This window comes from Artemia franciscana, chromosome 12, assembly GCF_032884065.1.
Source record: "Artemia franciscana chromosome 12, ASM3288406v1, whole genome shotgun sequence".
Classification (NCBI taxonomy): domain Eukaryota; kingdom Metazoa; phylum Arthropoda; class Branchiopoda; order Anostraca; family Artemiidae; genus Artemia; species Artemia franciscana.
In genome coordinates this window covers 18,586,076-18,606,912 of record NC_088874.1, presented here as the reverse complement: position 1 = coordinate 18,606,912, position 20,837 = coordinate 18,586,076, and the positions used below count along the sequence as shown (strand labels likewise).

Here is a 20,837-nt window from a genome sequence, read left to right as displayed (position 1 = left end):
GAAACCTGGCAAAATAGATCTTCTGCTTAATTGAAATACAACACAATTGTTTTCAGCTTCATAACTTTGCTTAATTCCATTTTATAAGGTTTTAAAGATATGCAAATACATTTCCTAAATTTTGGAAAAAAAAACATTGATATGGCTCGAAATTCTACTCAAATAACAGGAATTGTATTTTCAGAACTAAAGGCAAAGAAAAAGCAACTAGTAACTGAAAGTTAAGGTAAAATGTTGTTTTGTCAATATTTCAATAGGTATAGACCTGTCATGTTGGCAAATTTCAGGGCCCTCTAGAGGGAGAAGGAGTGGAGGTGAGTCCTTTAAAATACCTTCCTGGGATATACTTTAGCCTGTAGACCCATCCCTGAAAGTTTCATTTTCCTAAAGTAAACCCTTTCTGGGATAGTAAGAAGTCAATTAACTAGAATTTTACCCAATAAAGAACAAATTCTGACCTATAATAACTGAAAGGTGTGTATTGATGTGTGGAATGGTTATACTAGCATGGTTGTAGCAATAGCTGCAATCTAGTGAAAGTTGAGCTGTAGCCCATAGTGACCAAAAGTTAAAAATCGCACTTGAAACAAGAATGCCGGTTGAAAAATTAATCTCGGTAAATGATCATGATCTCTCTCATCTTCATCAATATGTACTGCTGAGGTTTGTAATGAATGATAGCAGATACAGTGGTCCAAATTTGAGACAGAACCACTATAGTGGATATATGTAAAACTGAGGTCTTTTGCTAGGACCTTAAATGGTAGACACTGAAAAAGCGCTTCCTTTCGTGTCGAGGAAACGGTGATGTCACAGTTTACGTCGCCTATAAGCACCCACTTATATCCGAGACGCTCAATACCAAATATGAGAGTCTTTAATTTGTTGCAGGCATTAGCATAACTGGAGAAGGAAGAAACAGATCTTCTATCATGGGGCAAATAGGTGTTGATTAGGAATTCGTCTGCAAGCCGGATTGCAAGATAGTGTTCAGAGGATTGGTAGCAGCTAGGAGACAAATATCTAGGCAAAGATCGCTTAATTATACAGGCAAGACCGCCAGAAGGCCTGCCTCTGGTACGGCGGGCATTCGTGGTGAAAACAGCATGTTGAGAACTTCGCCTTAGAAAGTTTACACTGCAACTTGGGAGCAGGTGTTCTTTTAAGAGAACAACATCATGATTAGCTAGTTTCTCATCAAAGCTTAACACTTTATCCTTTGTCCCATTGATGTTGAAAGAGCACACTGAGACTTTATACTCGTTCATGATTGCAAGCGAGAAGGTCGTGGAACTTTGGAATTTGCAAGAGCCTTTAGTTTGGAGCAACGAAAACTGTAAGCAATATGATCTTCACTACAATTTGCACACTTTGGGGTGTTACTGCAAGGTGAGTCACTAGAGTTCATATGGGGACCACAGCACCATGAGCATTTGTAGTTTTGATCGGGACATTTTGCGGCAAGGTGGTCAGGTGATTGACATTTCCTGCAGCACCTAGGAATTCGCCGATATTCATACACTCGGAATAGTTCATAGCCTATCTTCAGTCCAGATTTAAGGGCCGAGGAAAGAGAGATTTCGTCTTCGAACGTAATTTTCACACAATTTGAGCTCCCAATTCTCATAGCGTCTCCAACACCCCTGCAAGCTTTAAGAGGCGCAAAATCAAGATCTTGTGCAACGCCTTTCATTATGCCGAGAAACTTTTTCTCCACCATTTTTGCTTCACGATCACGAAAAACCGAGCGTGCAGATTTGCAAAAGTCAGCAGCGGCCACGCTATCGATCTTCACAATCAATTTATCACCAGAGGCGCGCACAGTATCAATACACTCGTGACCAGAAATACAGTCAATTCTTTTCTTCCGTTTAGATGCATTATCAAGATCACGCGGTACATTCGTGATAGTAACAGTGGCTTTGCTTATATCACTACCAATAACACTGCTTGGGAGGCTGGGGAAATTCAGATCGTAAGTTGACATTTTCTCATTAACTTGCGAAAGAGTCTGTTGAATTTCGTTAAGCTTAGAAGATATCCTGGAGTAAGCAACTGCTGGAATACAGGGAACTTCGGCTGGGGAACGGATAACAAAGACAGGCATGTCCTAAGAAGTACTCTGATTTTGAAGAAGTTCCAACATGATTCAGAGCTGCGTTTGAACCTGTGCGCCTTGGATAGGGCTCGGTCAATTTCGGCAGCGAATCCCACAGGATTTTCTTCGATTTGGCAATATCACTTGACTCGAAAAATTCAACAGCAAATTTTAAGATCACTGTAGCTTCGACACCTTTTTCATTATTATACTGCAGAAAGTTCAGAACCGGGGCATAAACAAATCAGTCAGTATCCATATTAGAGTCCATTTTCATGCAAAAAGTCTGTTAATCCAATTCCGAGTCAAAAACATAACCATGGGCAAAATACGTCTTGCTAAATTTCAGAAGCTCGAAATGCCAATAAGTGAGGGAAGCGTAGGCTCCCGCTATCTATTCCCCGCAATTTAAGGGAGACACATTCCCGGCAGGTACGACGACGCTTGCTACAGAAAACCTCCCCTCTTCTGCTCGCTTATTAGTAAAAATTTCCAATAATAATTAATGAGTCCATATGATTTGATAATTATGACCATAGGATTATCTCTCACTTACTGAAATGCTGGATAATAATTTCACTCAAGGTCACGAACTTTAATCCTTTGCCAGGTATTGCGAAATCTAACTAGCTTCGCAGGGATTAAAATTCACTGAAAAAGCTTACTGGTTTGAAATTTATGATATCCAATTCTAGATAGATGTTTTCACCTTGAACTTGTAATTTTCCGATCGTTCACATGTTTTTTGTAGCACAAAAAAATTCTCGTCTTGCCCATAGCATAACACGCAAAAAAATAGATATGGTACAATTTTTAATCAGTGATACAGTTCTAGGGAGTTTTAAAATACTTTTTTCTGAGAGCTCGGCAACACTGTTCCTAAATAATTAGAGGAAAGAGAGGAAGTGTCGAGTTGCTTAGTTTAGTAAGAATGTCAGTTGAATCAATACCCAAAGACCTTAGAGGACTTAGAGCGTGTCTTGTCTGTTCTCTCATAAAGGTTGGTAATAGGTTATTCAGAGCTAAGAGTTTAGATTAGACCCTAAACTTTAGCTTAGGAACAATGAATCAACATGGGTTCATGAAATGTCAATCTTCTGTTAAGACAAAAGTCACATTTGAATCAAGCCTTAAAAAATTTCAAACCACCAACATAAATACTAGTAAATATTTTACTGTTTATTTTATTGACTTAAAAATAAGTGAACATTCCACTTGGTGCCTTTTTTATGACTTTTACTCTCACTCATATATAAACAAATTTAGGGTATAAATTCACACTCTAGGGGATGGAGATTGGGGTTAAGTTTAAACTGACCTCTCATTTTCATCAGGAATAAACTTTACCCCCACCTTTAATATGCATATGTATACCCTGAATTGGTATATAGGCTATAAAAGTGAGGGTAAAATTCATTTACAGCAAAAGTGATTAGGCCCATCATGCTATATAGCCAATACAGTAAAATTCTAGTTAATTGACTTCTTGCTATCTTGGACAGGGTTTGGGTTAGGAAAAATAAAACTTTCAGGGATGAATCTACAGACTAAAGTATTTCCTGGGAAGGTAGGCCTGTTTTGAAGCAACTACCTCTGCTCCTTTTCCCTCTAGATGGCCCTGACCTTTGATGACCTTTACAAATATGTGTGCAATAAAAGTGAAACCTTGAAAATAGATCTTCTGCTTAATTGAAGTTCAACAAAATTGTTTTCAGCTTCATAACTTTGCTTATTTTCAATTTATAAGATTTTAAAGATATGCAAATACATTACCTAAATTTTGAAGAAAAAAAATACTGATATGGCTCAAAATTCTACTCAAATAACAGAAATTGCATTTTTAGAACTAAAGGTAGAGAAAAAGCAACTGGTAATTGAAAATTAAGGTAAAATGTTGTTTTGTCAAAATTTCAATAGGTATAGACCTGTCATGTAGGTGAATTTCAGGGCCCTCTAGAGGGAGAAGGAGTAGAGATGGGTACTTTAAAATATCTTCCTGGGATATACTTTAGCCTGTAGACCCATCCCTGAAAGTCTCATTTTTCTAACCTAACCTCTTGTCTTTCCAAGATAGCCAAAAGTCACTAAACTAGAATTTTACCAATTAAAGCAGCCTTCTCAGCTGTTTTTCCAATTAAACTCTACAGCTGTTAAAATTATTGATTGCTTTTACTTGGACTGATTTCAGGATTTAATTACTTTCTTGTTGTAAAACAACAGAAAAAACCAAATACTATCTTTAAGCCCATCCTTATGAAGATAACAGTTGTACTCATCATCACCTCCTAATGTTAACAACCATTCTGGTAAAAGTCTACAATTGGGCCTATTCAGAAGGAGAAATGCTAGGATATAAGGAGATATATTTTCAAACTGCTAAGTTTATGCTTATATTCATGGCTTAGCCTAGTATGTGTTTTGAACAGTTCCTCCCCAGCTGTATAACAAAATAGCATAATAGTTAACAAAAACTGAATCAACAGAAGATGAAAATAAGACAAAACAAAAATATGATTCATTGATAGCCTATGTGGCATTATTATAAATTTAGAATCACATAACTTCTGGCTTAGATTCTTTATATAGCCTAGGGCCATATTAAACCATTGGAGGAGGGCTGAGGTGAATGGTCAAAATTAGCATAAAATCAGTAATTTAAAGATGTTTTTCTATAAAGGTAATGTATTTATCTCCCTTCTTAAGCATCTTAAATAAATTCAGCATCTCTCTTCCCATTCCTTAAGGATATATGTTTTTTTCTTTGCCCTCATATTTAATATGCTTGTCCTTTTTTATTTACAGACCATAAATGGAATTCAGGGCTTGTGATAGCAATTTTGGAAGTTAATATTTTATATGAAAAATTATATATTTAGGCTGTATTTGTTATGAATAAGGATTTTGAAGTGTCTGCAAACATTTAACCACAAAAACTTGCTTGTTGTACAAAGGTTAAAGCCAACTTGCTTATTTTACTCATTTGTTACTTCTGTTTCAGATTTTATGTGGCTCCCATGAAAACTACAATTATATAAAGAAATTGTAAAAATTTAGCTTTTGTACTGTGCAACAAATTATCCTAATCTCTATTGAATGTTTAATAAATAACAGTTTTAAGAGAGACAAACCCTTTTATTAGACAGTGAAATTAAGTAAATTAGGCAAATAAATACAAAAGAAGATATATATATATATATATATATATATATATATATATATATATATATATATATATATATATATATATATATATATATATATATATATATATATATATACTAGCTGTTGGGGTGGCACTTCATGCCACCCCAACACATAGTTGGTGGGGGTGCTTTATGCCCCCCAAGCCCCCCTGTGCATGTAAGTGGTACATGCCATATTAGTTATGTGCCATTGTAGTTGTGTCCCTGTGTCCCACCTGTGTATATATTGATATATATATATATATATATATATATATATATATATATATATATATATATACATGTTTTTAACTATATAAAACTTGCAAATATATATATACCTCATTATTCTAATGATTGTCCTTGAGCTTTGTTGATGGTGATTGCTAATCAAACATTCCCTGTGTCCTTGTCATCATTTTATATCCCCCTGTGCCCCCCAGCATCCCCGTTGTAGTTGTATCCCTGTGTCCCAGTCATCATTTATATTCCCTGTGTCCTGGTTGTCATTTGTGTCCTGGTGTCCCAGTCTGTAACTTCTCTTTGAGTGTCCCAGTTGTCATTTATATTCCCTGTGTTGCGGCATCCTCATTGTCATTTGTGTCCTGGTCTGTAATTTCTCTTTGAATATTCCCTGTGTCCTGGTCGTCATTTATATATCCCCCCTGTGTCCCTGTTGTAGTTGTGTCCCAGTCGTCATTTATATTCCCTGTGTCCCAGTCATGATTTGTGTCCTGGTGTCCCAGTCTGTTATTTCTCTTTGAGTGTCCTGGTCATCATTTGTATTCCCTATGTCCCAGTGTCCCGGTCTGTAATTTCATCAGTTGACAAACAACTTCATGACAACATACAGCTCAATCCTTATAATGACGTCAGTCAACAAACATGACATCAGTTGACACACAAACATGATGTCAGTCAACAGACACACAAACAAACAACTTATTTATATATACACATTATATATATATATATATATATTATATATATATATATACATATATATATTATACATATCTATATCATATATATTATATATACATACACATATATATGTATATGTATATTTATGTATATATATATATATATATATATATATATATATATATATATATATATATATATATATATATATATATATATATATATATATATGTAACACATATGTATATGTGTAACACATATACATATTTATATATAAATTAAAAGAGACACTAAAAAAGTGTCAATAATTTGACTACATAAAGTCAATAAAAGAGCTAAAAAGATAAAAACTGGTCAAATACAAGAATTAAAAGGGAAACTAAAAAAAACAGAGGGGGGGGTGGACAAGCAAATAAGTAGATCAACTTGTGCAGCACCATCAGCCAATAAAAAAAGAGAACCTAAAGACTAGTGGGATATTTTATTCATTTTTTCTGTGATGAAGAGGACAGAAATTTTTTTCATATCTGGAAGTAAAACAGCAAATAGGGTACAAAATAGGGATGGGCTTAGAAACAGCTTAAGGTGGCTGTAATTTGGATGGGGAGTGATGCCTGGGGAAAATACTTGCAGTCTGAGAGTTTGTCATTCCATTTTTTTGTAAAACAGAGGTGCATCAAAACTCACCTAGGAGCAGAGAGTATGGCACATTGCCTTCTTAGATAAAAATATAGCCTAGCCTGCTATATAGCCCATGCTCTCAATAGCATGACATAGAATGTTGTTTGGGTTACATTAATAAAATTTTAATGGCTCATTTTATAGCCAAAAGTATGTCCAGAGCTTAGGGTCTTTGTCTCAGCCTGAATGCTTTTTAGATATTCAAGCTAGGATGAAACCCCTAGTACATGCTTAGATAGTGCCCAATCTTGGACCAATACCTTGATTAAAATGTAGATTTTTGCTTTTTCACATAATTTAGCTAGAAAGAACATAAATAATAATGTCTCTAGATGTTTTTTATGCTGTTTGCAATACTGTAAACAATTACAGGGGAAATAATGCATTGAGCCCTCAATAAGACCCTATGATGAAACTTATTACATTTTCCATAGTTTTCAGACTAGGTTATTTTGTGAAGTTACAAAATTGCAGTTCAATTTTTAAATACATTACTTTAAAGGGAATAAATTTCAAATGTATTCATTCATTCCAAATACTTACAATCTAATTCAGTAAGCATTTGAATTCACAAAAGATTATCTCAATCCCAAATATTTTTTTGATGTCTGCATTTAAGGTTACATTTTGTATGCCATACACTTTGCTGTAAAATAACCATACTAAAAAAATTTAGCAAAAAAACTGATTACCTTCCCTCTATGAAAATGGTGAAAAGGAAGCTAAGTTACACAAAGCTTCAATAGAAAAAATTATAAAGCTAGAAAAAAAATCTTTTTTAGACCAGAAAATATAAAAAATTACAACCTTCACAAATAGACATGACCAGTTCAAGTAAATTTAATGAATGATGCTGACATAATGAATTTGATTAGCCACACTGATATATCAACTCTGATATTTTTCTATGCATTCTTCTATTTGTTTCCTATCATTTATGTAGATGGATAGTAATCTATAATTTTTGCTTTCTTTTTCTGTCTGCTCTTGTCAGGTTACTACAATGTTTACCATGCAGAAAATTTATCTTTTTTCACATACATCATAAAATATTTGACATTTAAAAATGATTTTTGGTATATAACTGTGGTATAATAACTTGTTGTATCTCACTAGTCTTTTGATCTAAGGTAGTGACAATTTTAAGACTACATTTATAGTCTGAAGTATGCAGAGGAAAGATGGTTTGTTTGTTAAGCTTTTTTTTGGTTAAATAACTTTTATGGTATCTTACTGGCTCTTCAAGATTGACCAAGGAAAATTTTAGAACTAAATTTATTGCCTAAAGTATGTCCAGGGAAAATGTTTTGACTTTCCTAACTCCACCTCCCCATCCTAAAAAGTTCTAAGCTTTGTTTTAGTTAAATAATTTTTGTTTCATTTGCTAGTAAAAGGTAAAGAAGTAAAGAGTACAGCATTGGACTTTACAGTTCCTACCATCAGTGCTGATCTCCGTTTCTTGGCCCTTCAGGCAGGAAGTATAATGGGGATTGGTGGCCAGTCGTCCTGTGCTTTTCCACACCTTTTGTGTTTATCTTCCCAGATTTCTTCAGGTACCCATTTAGAGCTGGGTTGACTCTCATCTTGCTAGTCCTTTGACATATTCTACTAAAATATTTTGACCAAGCTTATAGCCTTAATTATGTTGAGGGTAGATGTGTGGCATTTTTTTAATCCCCCTCCCTGCCCTAAAAAAACTCAAAGCTTTGTTCTAGCTGAATGATTTTTTCGGTATCTTGCTAGTCCTGTGGCATAGCCTAAGATAGGAATAGTAACTATGATATCTAGAAGCAGTATAAAATAATGAATCTAGTTGTACTACTTTTATTTTATTGACATGTTTTGTTTAGAAGTGGTCAATAACTAAAATAGTACCATCAGGAGAGGCAGTTGTAAAGTGAAGGAATGTGATTTTTAAGAACAAGATAAGTAGATTAATCCTCCCAGTACTCGGACAGAACCAAATCTTAGACAAGTATTTTAATTAAAATGAATCTTTCATAAACATTGGCAGTAGGTTCGCAATCTTGGATATAATGTAAATAGATTTAGATAGCTGGGATTGGGTGATGGCTGGTACTTAGGTAGGTAGAATTTGCTGAATACAATCTAAAGAAATTTTTTTCAGCTTTTAAACTTCAACAGTAGCTACCCTTATATCGTAGACTTTAAATACAAATATTCTGCTTTACAACACTTGCCTTAGATTGAATGTATGCTTGCTAAAGTATGTGTATGATCTGGATATTGGATCTCCATGTCAAAGATTAGGCAGCATTTTCGAAGTTTAGGCTCAGGCTTAAAGGGTGTGTCCATGATTAGGCTTTGCTGTTGACTTTCAGTGTATTTCAGATTATGTTATATATTGTTAAAATACACAAATTATTTACCTCCTTATTAAGGAAATTGGGCAAATACAATGGCGAACCAATGAATTGGTGATTAGCTGTGCAGATACTGGTTACCTTACCTTAAGTATTCATGGTTTTTGAAAGTAGTTTTCCAAAAAAATATAGGGCTTCTTTCAAATATGCTTCTGGTCTTAACAAATACCAAGTGTAGCTATTAACCACATTTTTTTTTTATTAGAAATAGCACTACTTTGGTAAATTTAGCTTGACACAGAGATCAGGTAGTAAATAAGGTAAGAAACCTTTCTCTGCTTTTGAAAAATGTAATAATTGCTACCATTACAATTATTTACCAGCCATCTGCCCCCCCCCCCTAATGCCTGGATATAGTTGATAGCCATTATATTCTGTGATATTTTTGTACGTTTGTCTTGTTAGAAAACACCAGAGAATGGGTTTCAAGAAAAAGTAATAAACTCTTGCCTTTGTAAAGTTTGTACAGAATATAGCAAGATTTGTTTTATATTTGTACATATAATATATATAGCCTGAACAATAGCTCACTTTATCATTTCTACACAATGAGGACAGAATCAGAATTTACTATAATGGAAATTAGTCGATTATATCCTCCCAATAGCCCTCCCAATAGACCTGAAATTTCAGGTAGTAGTCCTCCCAACAGTAATAAGTTTCTAGGAAAAATGAGCCATTAAGAGAAAACTAACTTAATTTGCTACCCTTAGTTCTTATGCACCAACCTGGAATCAAGGTAAGGGACTTGATACCCAAATACCAAACCAGAAATAACCCGGAAATATATGCTGATGGATACTTTCCTAAGGTTAGCCACTAAACACTTGTCAACAAAGTTTACATCCTTTAATCTTTATATACATGTAACCTGGATTTGTTATATGCACTATATTTATATCATTTTTAAAGTTTATAGTTTTTTTTCTATTTAGTTATTAAATTGTATTGGTGGCTATAGTTAAAGCCAGATTGTTTGTTTAGAATGCAAGTGTTATTGTCCACATGATATCCAGGTAGAGCCTAGATTAAGCAGAAATCTGTATTTAGCAGCAGAGTCATGCTGTCTGTTATATTTCTGCTTTATATAGGTTTTGCTATAAGGTACATTCTTTGGGTGCCTGTCTCCTTAGACCTTAGTTTTCCTGTAGACAGATATACTTACTGTTAAGTCCTTACCTTGAATCACCTTAAATTCGAATATGTGGGCGTGAGAAGATTGTATTGTGTAGCATTACCTAGTAATTGTGCAAAGAAAATTTTGATGGTATATGTGGAAGAACTGACATTCACGATTCAGCTGTTAATATAATGCATTTATAATAGCAGATCTAAGTTGCTTTCCAAACTACCCATCTTTCGATATGCTGTCTGTAAAAAATGTTTACAGACAAAAAAAAATGTACATACAAAAAATGTATGTTTCAATTTCACTGGAACACATATTAAATAACAAACTACATATGTGATAAATGATCCTTGGGAACTAGATAACATTGCTTCGGGTATAACTAACTAAAGTACATGTCATGAACTTGAATTTGAGGTACTTTTTAAGCATATTTTTGCTCAGATAGTAACTATTTGATGCTCAAGGTCGAATTTAGAAGTGCTCAATAATTAAGTACAAATTAGAAAGGCTTGGTGCAACACTGGCTGTGAAAAATCTTGCCAAAAAGTCTCATTCTTGAATTCAACACACATTCAGTATAACTGCCATATAACACACCGCCCTTTCTGAAAAATCACTCAGGGGAAATGAATTGCATGGTGATAATAGAAATACCGCAGCTAGAAGGTGATGTTGATACACCAGTACTTCATATATGAACTTTCCAGATAGTCTTGGTATGATAATAAAGCTGATTTTTTCCTGTGTAACCCTGGACATTTTTGCGCTGTAAAATTGATATTTAACTTATTACCTCGCTTGATTTCAGACTCTGGACCAGTTTGAATTTGATGGATGTGACAACTGTGAAGAGTTCCTGCGATTGAAGAGCAACAGAGAAGCGGTATATGACTGTACAAGTTCTAACTTTGATGGGTAGGTCTTCGTGATTCCTTTATAGTAGCTTTAAAGTTAGTGATAAGTAAGTCAGTGCGAGTGAGTATTCAAGTTATTATCATACAAAACATACAAAATAATACCTTTTACATTGGCAGAGAAAAACATTGATAACTTTTCTGGTTAATAACAGAAAATCACTGTGACAGTTTTGCAATGAGGAAAAAGGGTAACCAGTCGCACCTTCTTGCGCATAACGCAACTTCGCCTGGTAACGCTTGTTACAATGATACTTTTAGAAATAGCCAAGAGAAATTAATTGGAAACTAGTGGCAAAGTATTTTGTCGTAGACTGTTTGGGTACTTCTTTTAATGCTAATGTAAAGTGTATCATTTAATCGTTTATGTGATCTTCCAAACAATACCAAGAATTACTCATGTCAAATTTATATTTATTATGTCAATATTATCAAAAATGCAGTTTTCAAATGCATGGTTAGTAAAGCTTATAATTGTTTTACTATAGATAGTTCAGAAAATGGTGCAAAAATATCCTCAGCTAGAAACTTAGGCAGAGCAATTAAAAAGGAGGGGACCACTAGGGCATCTACCCCAAGCGTCGAGGCTGGAAGTAGGGAAGGGGGTGGGGTCACGGCAGGGGGTTTCCCACTTTTGTCAAATTTTCACTCTTTTTTTTGTCTTATATTTGAGTCGTGAGGGGGAAGCTATAATTAATTTTGCCCTGAGCACCACCAACCATAGGAATGGCTTTGAACCCTGGCTTCCCAAGACATTCATAATATCTAGGAAGCTGTTTTCCTGAGGAGACAATTTAAAATATTAGTTCTAGGGTATCAAGTACACAAATTTTGTAGACTCTTTCTGTAACGAAGCAATAACGCTCTTGGTACCTCTCAACTCAACTAGATTCAACACAGGGGATCTTATATCAAAAATTGAATTTAATTATCCCTTCTTTGACCCATATTCTACAAAGTCAAAGTATTTGAAATATTCATGCTTAATTTAAAACTACATTGAGAATTCAGTGACATTCTTGCTCAATATTTTCCCTCTCCCCCTCAAGCCAATAAATTTATACCTAGTGTGATTGTTCAAATCTCATGAAGACACAATCTACTTGCATCTATACCCCTTGTAAATCAATATTTTTTTGTATAGCCGGATCATTAAAACTGATGAGAAAGGTAAGATCTATGTGTACAGTTTGGGTGTCCCTAGTTCTTCTGTATTCTCATTATGCTAAGAAATTATGGCTGAGTATTTCTGGTTGAAGTTTAGGAGGAAGATGTGAAAGGGTTTTTCCCCTCTTTTCTGTGGTCTTTTCTTGAAATACTTTTAGATTTGAGGAACAAGAAAAAGAAAGCCATCATCAATTGTCATTACAATTGGGGACTGATTTGATGTCTAAAAAATTTAGGGGGTTGCATTTTTAAAAGGCCGAGGAAAACAATGCTCATAAAGAAAAGAAAGAAATGGAGCTACTTTAGCTTACGAAGACCTCATATGTAGGGAATGTGTACTCTGTGTAAAATATGCGTATAAAATGCACGTGGGTAACTGGCTCATCAGGTAAAGTCCAACACCAGTGAATAACTTTATCTGTGTTCATGAAACACTAACTATGGCTTTTATCCCTTTTATTTTGGATCTTTTTTAATATCAGAAACTAAAACAAACTCCATAGCCATTTTCTGGTCAAAGTACTTTAGTGATTTTTGAACTGACATTTTAAATGGAAAACTTCGACTGTGACAGTAGTTCTCCTTATAGTGCTTTGGGTTTATGTTATAGTAATAAAATTCGGCCTGTTTAGAAAGATAAATGACTCAGTGGACATTGGTAAAATTCAAACAGTTTTTTAGCCATATTTCATACTGCTAGACAAAGCAGGAAACTTGCCTCAGAAGAAAGTATTTGGAAAACGTTTTTCCATATGGTGGAGTTTTCCCAATTGGGCATGCTCCCTAGAATACTTACAAATTTACCAGTATAGGGAAAAGTTTCAAATTTGACAACCTTTTTGAACATAACAGTAATTCTTTCAATTTTTATTTATTTGTACCATTACAATGCAGTTTTTATGCCATGGGAAACATTGCTTCTGACACATAACCTAACAGGCCATCAGTAAAAGAGAAACATATCCTAATGTGATAGTTTTGAAAGTTTCAGATTTTCTTTTTTTTTTGTAATACTGGTGACGGTTTAAGAGTTAGCCAATAATAGGGTATGCAGTTTATTCTGATATACGTTAAACTGACTTAGAATGGTAAAAAGGCTGTTCTTTCTTACTTGGATTTTTTTTTTTGTTTAATACGGCTCTTTTACCTGTGCTTCCCTAGGATAAAAAAACTGTTTGAAGACACATTTGTTTTGCTAGTTTTGGAGATATCTTGGCATAGTTTTTCGATCTCTTCCATATTTGAATGTGGTTCTTAAGTACAATAAAAAATAAAAAAAAAACGATAAAATATTTTTTTTTATACATTTTTGTCGTTTTGTGTATGTGATTCTCTGATATATCTTATATATGATTTCCGAAGTCTTTCGCTGATTGCAAAATTCCTTGTAGATTACTGCTGATGATGAACACTGTAATGTGTTCGAAATATCCAGTTAAATAATTTTATATCTATTCACTGTCAATTAAAAGGTTTCATCCCTATTTTGAACTGTTTTACTTTCGTAAAATTCCTTGTATCCGTTATGTGTAAGATAGATTTAAAAATAGGATCCAAAATATTGGGAAACAAACCAAGTCTTTTCACTCGGAGTTCTTGACTTTAGTTTAGCAAAGTGCTGGGAAAACTAGAAATGCTTTGAAAACCGATAGTTACTCCGTTTGTCGTTTTTTATCATCATTGGTGGAATATTTTTGGGATAATCTATTTAACGAATTAATCTCAAGTAATGAAATCAGTGAATCAAAGTAATTGATTTTAATTAAAAGAGATACCCTACTAGAAGATTGTTTATGGTAGTTGGATCAAGGAGATTTTGTATATAGTAATATGTGATTGATATCCTAAAGGGACAGGAAAAAGTAAAGAACATCAAAGTGAGAAAAGTAAGTTGGGATAGCGAATTTACCCATGTTCAACCTAAGGGTTTCAGTTTTTTAATGCAGGTAGATTTTAAATAAATATAAAAATTTTTTATAAGATTTATTAAACCTCTTTAAATTTAACTCTTCTTGTTTAAAAGGACCTCCTTTCGCTCCGACAAATGGGGACCTAAAATGGATCTTTTCATTTTTTGATTTCAAAGGTTCGACCCGTGGTCCAAGTCATATTCATGTCTTCATTTGTTTTTTGTGGATCAAAGCGTTTCATCTCTACATAAAAGAATGTCATCCCTTGGTGAAATGAGGATGCATGTTAGACATCGTATTGTTGTTTTTAATAAAGGATATTCTCATATTTGGCCAAAATTTCATTTTAATCTTAACCAACTAGTAATTCTATTTTTAGGCGTTTTTGTAGAAATTTTATATTGAAAGGGGAAACCCCGGTTGAGTATTAATTTAGGCTGAAGTATCTTCATGTGTTTTTTGGGCATAACTTTTTTTTGAGGGGGGGGGGGGGTAAGTTCACCCTTCTTCCGAGTGAATCCATAATAATAATTATTCAGAAAAACAAGAAATGTCTTTAAAGTTATGATTGTTGTCTGGTGTCCAGACGAGGGCAGAAGTTTTAACTTTAATGTTTTTATATTTTAGAATGGTTGCTATGATGAGTCCTGAAGATAGTTGGGTAGCAAAGTGGCAAAGGATAAGTGAGTACCTTCCTTTTTCAATGATTGTTAAACTTCGTTTTAGGTGAAAGTATAAAAATAAATAGTTCCATAAATAATTTTTACATTAAATCCGAAAACCCATAAGAATTTTTCCGTTGTCTAAATTTGTCTTGCAATAGTTAATCTTTGTTCTTTCTTTACCTCGGCAAAATTTGTTCGTTTATTGTTGATATTTTACTTTTTTCGTGGTTTAAAAAGTTGTTTTAATCCAGGTTCCTATTCTCATCTCATTATGCAAACAGATATTTTTTACCACCATTAATTTCTGACAAGTACTTTTTTTTCACTGACGCACCGAAAATTCGACAAAAAAATTACAATACTTGACAATTACTACTATTACTATTAACAACTCACCACAACACCAAATTGCCTGAGGCCAAAACAGCTAGGCACACTCATCCTCCATCTAATTATTTCAAAACCTCCTTCTTTGCACCCTCCCAGGAAGTTCCAATTCCCCTTAAATCTTTCCTTACAACATCCTGCTACCTCAGCCGAGGACGACCTGCTTTCTGTTTAGCCCTAAACGGTTGGCCGAAAAGGATAATCTTTGGCAATCTATCCTAAATAAATTGCCAATCTTAGGCAATTTATTCCTAAGTACAACAACGATGATATGTACATACAATAACCTTAATTGTACCGAGGAACTAAAAGGGAATTTTTTATTTGATCAAAGACCAAAAGTTTTTGGGTTTTTCGTGTTGTGATTTCAGAAGTTTTGTCTGAATCAGCTAAGTTTGCACCTAAAACTTTAATAATAATTACGAAAAGAAACAACTCTTTACTTAAATCTTTAACATAGTACCCGAATATAAATTACAAATCTTTTCATCAGTTAGAAAGTATTTTCAAACAGTTCGTGGTAACGAACTGTAGTAAGGAGCGACCCGGCTCAATAGTAAACGAAACTCTAAAAAACGGAATTTCGATGCTAAAAGATATATCAAAAGAATCGGATTTTTATGCTGATTTTAAATATATAAGTTTCATCAAATTTAGTCTTTGTCATCAAAAGTTACGAGCCTGAGAAAATTTGCCTTATTTTGGAAAATATGGGGTAACACCCCCTAAAAGTCATAGGATCTTAACGAAAATCACACCATCGCATTCAGCGTATCAGAGAACCCTATAGAAAAATTTCAAGGTCCGATCTACAAAAATGTGGAATTTCGTATTTTTTGCCAGAAGACAAATCACGGGTGCGTGTTTATTTGTTTGTTTGTTTTTTTTTTTGTTTTTTTTTTCCCCAGGGGTCATCGTATCGACCAAGTGGTCCTAGAGTGTTGCAAAGGGCTCATTCTAACGGAAATGAAAAGTTCTAGTGCCCTTTTAAGTGACCAAAAAAACTGGAGGGCACCTAGGCCCCCTCTCACGCTCATTTTTTTCCCAACGTCAACGGATTAAAATTTTGAGATAGCCATTTTGTTCCGCATAGTCAAAAACCATAATAACTATGTCTTTGGGGATGACTTACCCCCCACAGTCCCTGGGGGAGGGGCTGCAAGTTACAAACTTTGACCAATGTTTACATATAGTAATGGTTACTGGGAAGTGTACCGACGTTATCAGGGGGATTTTTTTGGTTTGGGTGTGGGGTTTAGGGAGGGGGCTATATGGGGGGATCTTTCCTTGGAGGAATATTTCATGGGGGAAGAGAAATTCAATGAAAAGGGCGCAGGATTTTCTAGCATTACTATTAAAAAACAAAACAAAAAAACAATGAAAATATAAACATGAAAAAGTTTTTTCAATTGAAAGTAAGGAGAAGCATTAAAACTTAAAACGAACAGAGATTATTACGCATATGAGGGGTTCTAAAAATACTTTAGCATAAAGAGCGAGGTATGTAGGAGGAGATAAATACTTCGCTCTTTATGCTAAAAATTTTTTTAAGTAATTTCAACTATTTATTCTACGGCCTTTCTGATTCAGGGGTTATTCTTAAAGAATTGGGACAAAACAAGATTTAGTGTGAAGAGCGAGGTATTAACGAGGGGACCAACCCCCTCATATATATAATCAAAAATATAAGGATATAAAAGTTTGTTACGTAAGTTAATTCTTAAGTTACGTATTTTTTTACTAATAAAAACGTTCGTTAAAAATTAAAAGATCTAGTTGCCTTTTTAAGTAACCGAAAAATTGGAGGGCAACTAGGCCTCCTTCCCTACCCCTTATTTCTCAAAATCGTCTGATCAAAACTAAGAGAAAGCCATTTAGCCAAAAAAAGAATTAATATGCAAATTTCATTTTAATAATTTATATACGGAGAGCCAAAATCAGACATGCGTTAATTCAAAAACTTTCAGAAATTAAATAAAAAAACAAGTTTTTTGAAGTGAAAGTAAGGAGCGACATTAAAACTTAAAACGAACAGAAATTACTCCGTATATGAAAGGGGCTTTTCCTCCTCGACACCCCGCTCCTTGCGCTAAAGTTTGATTCTTTCTCGCAACTCTACTTTTTAAAACAATAAAAAACTTTAGCGTAAAGAGCGGGATGTTAAGGAGGAAAAGCCCCTTTCATATACGGAGTAATTTCTGTTCGTTTTAAGTTTTAATGTCGCTCCTTACTTTCACTTCAAAAAACTTGTTTTTTTTATTTAATTTCTTAAAAAAAAGAGATCATGCAAATAACTTTTGACTAAAGAGTTAAATGTAGGGACCTAATAGGAAATGAATTCCTGGTCGTCGCTGAGAAAGGACATGCAACGGCATCTAAGTTAAACCCAGTAAAACTTCATTTTGATGATAAAACAAACTAGAGTAGTAATTGATTTTATGTTTTAAATCCTGTTAATGTCTGAGTTATAATCTTAAACTGCTGGGAACTAGTGAATTTTGAGACTCACCTCTACTGCAACGCCCAAGAAGAAAGTTGGCTTATAGATGACGTTGATGTTCCAAGCTGTGAAAAGAAGGCTCTTGGCTGATAGTTCCACATTGGATTTTGATGTTAATAACCTCTAGCTATCTATCATTTGTTTTGACTTTTGTCATTGACAAAAATTAAACAAAAAATTGGAAATTGGATAAATCTGGTATTACAGATGGTAAATGAGATGAAAAAAAGGAACATGACTAAAATGTTCTCTTGATGGTATTAGACTTGAGTTTTCTAAATCCGTCAGAGGCAATTCCATCAGCATAGATAAAAATTGAATTAGGGACCGGTGACGCATATTTTACCTTCTCATGAATTGCGTAATTTCGGCAAAATCCTGGAGGGGGGGGGGCAAAGTTAGCCACTTTTCCCAATTCAAGTGAAAATGACACTAAAAATTCGAAAATGAGCCATTTGGTACCATAAATGTACTATCTAGTACTGTAAAGGTGCTTTATTATACTATAAAGGTAAATATAAACTAAAGAAAACTGACTCATTCTGTTGATACTTGAATTATACAGGCTTATCTTAGCTTTGACAATATTTTTGAAGAAACCAAATTTCAGCTTGGGGGGGGGGCAAACTGGGATCGGGGGGGGGGCAAACCGATGTCCAGGAGGGTTAGTTGCCCCCCACCCCTGCTTCTTCATCTCACAAAACTCACAAATTCATGCCTCTGCTTCTAGAAAAACAAAGTCTGTCTCACATAATGTAGCCTGAAAATTAGCTAATTTGATTTTTATGGCATTATTTGAATGATACCATCTCCCATAGCTAAACGACAACTTCTTACTATGAACTACGTGTTTTCTACCCATAAACTTCTTAGAAACTTCCAAAGTAAATATCTGTCTTAACTAAGGAAATTCGGACCAGTGTCCACTGATTATCGACTAAAAGTCGATGAACTTAAATTATTTTTTAAGTCCCCTTGCCTTGAACTTAGAAATTTTCTTTTTAAATTTTCAAACCGACCGCGTGAAAGATTGAGATTTTGGTACATGTTCTGTCAGTATTTTCATCAGTTTAATGTTTTTTTTTTGCGTCCTGATATTGATCCTTTTGCTCTTCCATTCGTTCCTGAGTTGACTGAAAACATACTGTTTTGTTATTTTATCTTCTACACATTAACAGGAACTCCCCTGACCTATGGCTGTGCTCGAAAAAGGAAAAATCTTACATCTCTTCGTAACACTTAATAACGTCCTCTATTCCAAAAGATTTCTCATTTTCGGTGACGATTCCCAAAAAAATAGACAGTAGCCATTTTCCCTGCGTACTAGACAGATTCTTTTGTATACTTGACTGAGTAATGTTTTAGCGCATGTTTAGTCTCGTAAAATATTGCTTTCTCTTTCATTTTAATATTATCTATTACTTTCTCTTTCTCATAGTTATGAATAGCAGATATAACCCGTTTTCTATGCATGATACTGCTGATACAAACTTGAATGTACATATTTTTTTTCTAGCTCGTTTGAACAAGGGCATATATGCGATCAGCGTATCTGGCAAACTTCCTCCTTCTTATATAAGAGAAATGAAGAGTCGAGGATTTACCTATAGATCAAGAGACACTAGTCAGAGAACCTGATGGATTTATTTTGTCTCAAAGTTTTTGTTTTTGATTCTCTTTTTAATTGCCGTAATATTGAAACAAGATACTTTGCTTTTATAATACTGGGTATTAATCAGCAGTTTTGAACTTATAATATTTCATTTTTCATGTTAGTCTTGTACATTAATTTTAAAGTCAATATTTCAGAGTAGCGTGATCAATGAATTATACTGAAATTAAAAATGCTCCACCGGTAAGGCCTCCAGATATCTTAAGACTCCTCATAAATTTTTGTTCCATAACCAGGTCTGATAACAACCCAGCCCAATGTCTTTCTGGGTGCTTTAGCGTATGAAGGTCATAATCTCAAAAAGATATGTAAATTCCCGGGTGACAAACGGATAACTTTCCCTTTTTTTGAATATTCTTGTAGTCTTTACATACTAATTGTGACCGCTGCTGCAGGATTGAGAAGCGTACTTTTTACTACGTACAGATATCTTTCCCATAGACGGAGTCTCTGCCCCTAGGAAACTCTGACTTATGCCAACCAAATCGAAGTAATGCATCCAAATTTTGACTGTTGGTTTCATCGACTGAAAGTTCTTCTTTTGGCTTGTCAAATACCGGTTTAATATCTTTTAGTACTTGATCTTTACAGAAATTTTGCAAGTTTAACCTACCGTCGATGAGTCCTTCATACAAAGCTTGTAATGGATCTATTGTGATAAATTCCTAACCTTTAACTGGCAGATTTGGAATGCACAAGCTATGATCATATGTCCTCGCAAAGCGCAAGTGACTGCGTTTCCTATCAATATATGAGGTACTGTTTGCTTGGCATAAACGATTTTCAAGAATTTCTTTTGGGCCTGGTCCTTACATGATATGAAGCCGAGAAAGCTCATGAGAAGATGGAGTCTTCTTGATGGAACAAGTCAGGCTCAAGATAAGGATCAAAAATTGAGGTTCACAAGAGACCTCAAATTTTGCGTAGTCTCCTTTGCAATTAAATTGCGGAATTGCAGAGCGCCTGATAATATCAGCTGCTATTTCTACAATGATAGCTAAACTATGTAAAGTACCCTCGGCATTTAAAGTGCAAATATCATGATCTGCATTGTCAGCCACATGCTGGACAGACTTGTTTATACTGAACTGGGTTTCTGCTTATTGGTGGCATAGTGCACACTTTTGAATTTATGCACATCAGCGTAATAAAAACAGAACTTTTGTCCATTCAGACTATCAAAAATTCTGAAATTATTCTAGAAGCCAGTAAGTGGAAATA

The 20,837-nt window shown here is 34.3% G+C and overlaps 1 protein-coding gene across 1 annotated transcript; it reads left to right on the top strand.

Annotated features, from left to right (window-relative positions):
- The first annotated feature begins 2,944 nt into the window (after nt 1–2,944).
- On the top strand, nt 2,945–19,700 carry LOC136033800 (transcription elongation factor SPT4-like). The gene is made up of 4 exons (XM_065714713.1): nt 2,945–3,098; nt 11,210–11,316; nt 15,020–15,075; nt 19,461–19,700. Exons 1-4 carry the CDS (start codon nt 3,030–3,032, stop codon nt 19,580–19,582), a joined length of 354 nt encoding a protein of 117 aa, XP_065570785.1. The 5' UTR covers nt 2,945–3,029; the 3' UTR covers nt 19,583–19,700.
- The last annotated feature ends 1,137 nt before the right edge of the window (nt 19,701–20,837 follow it).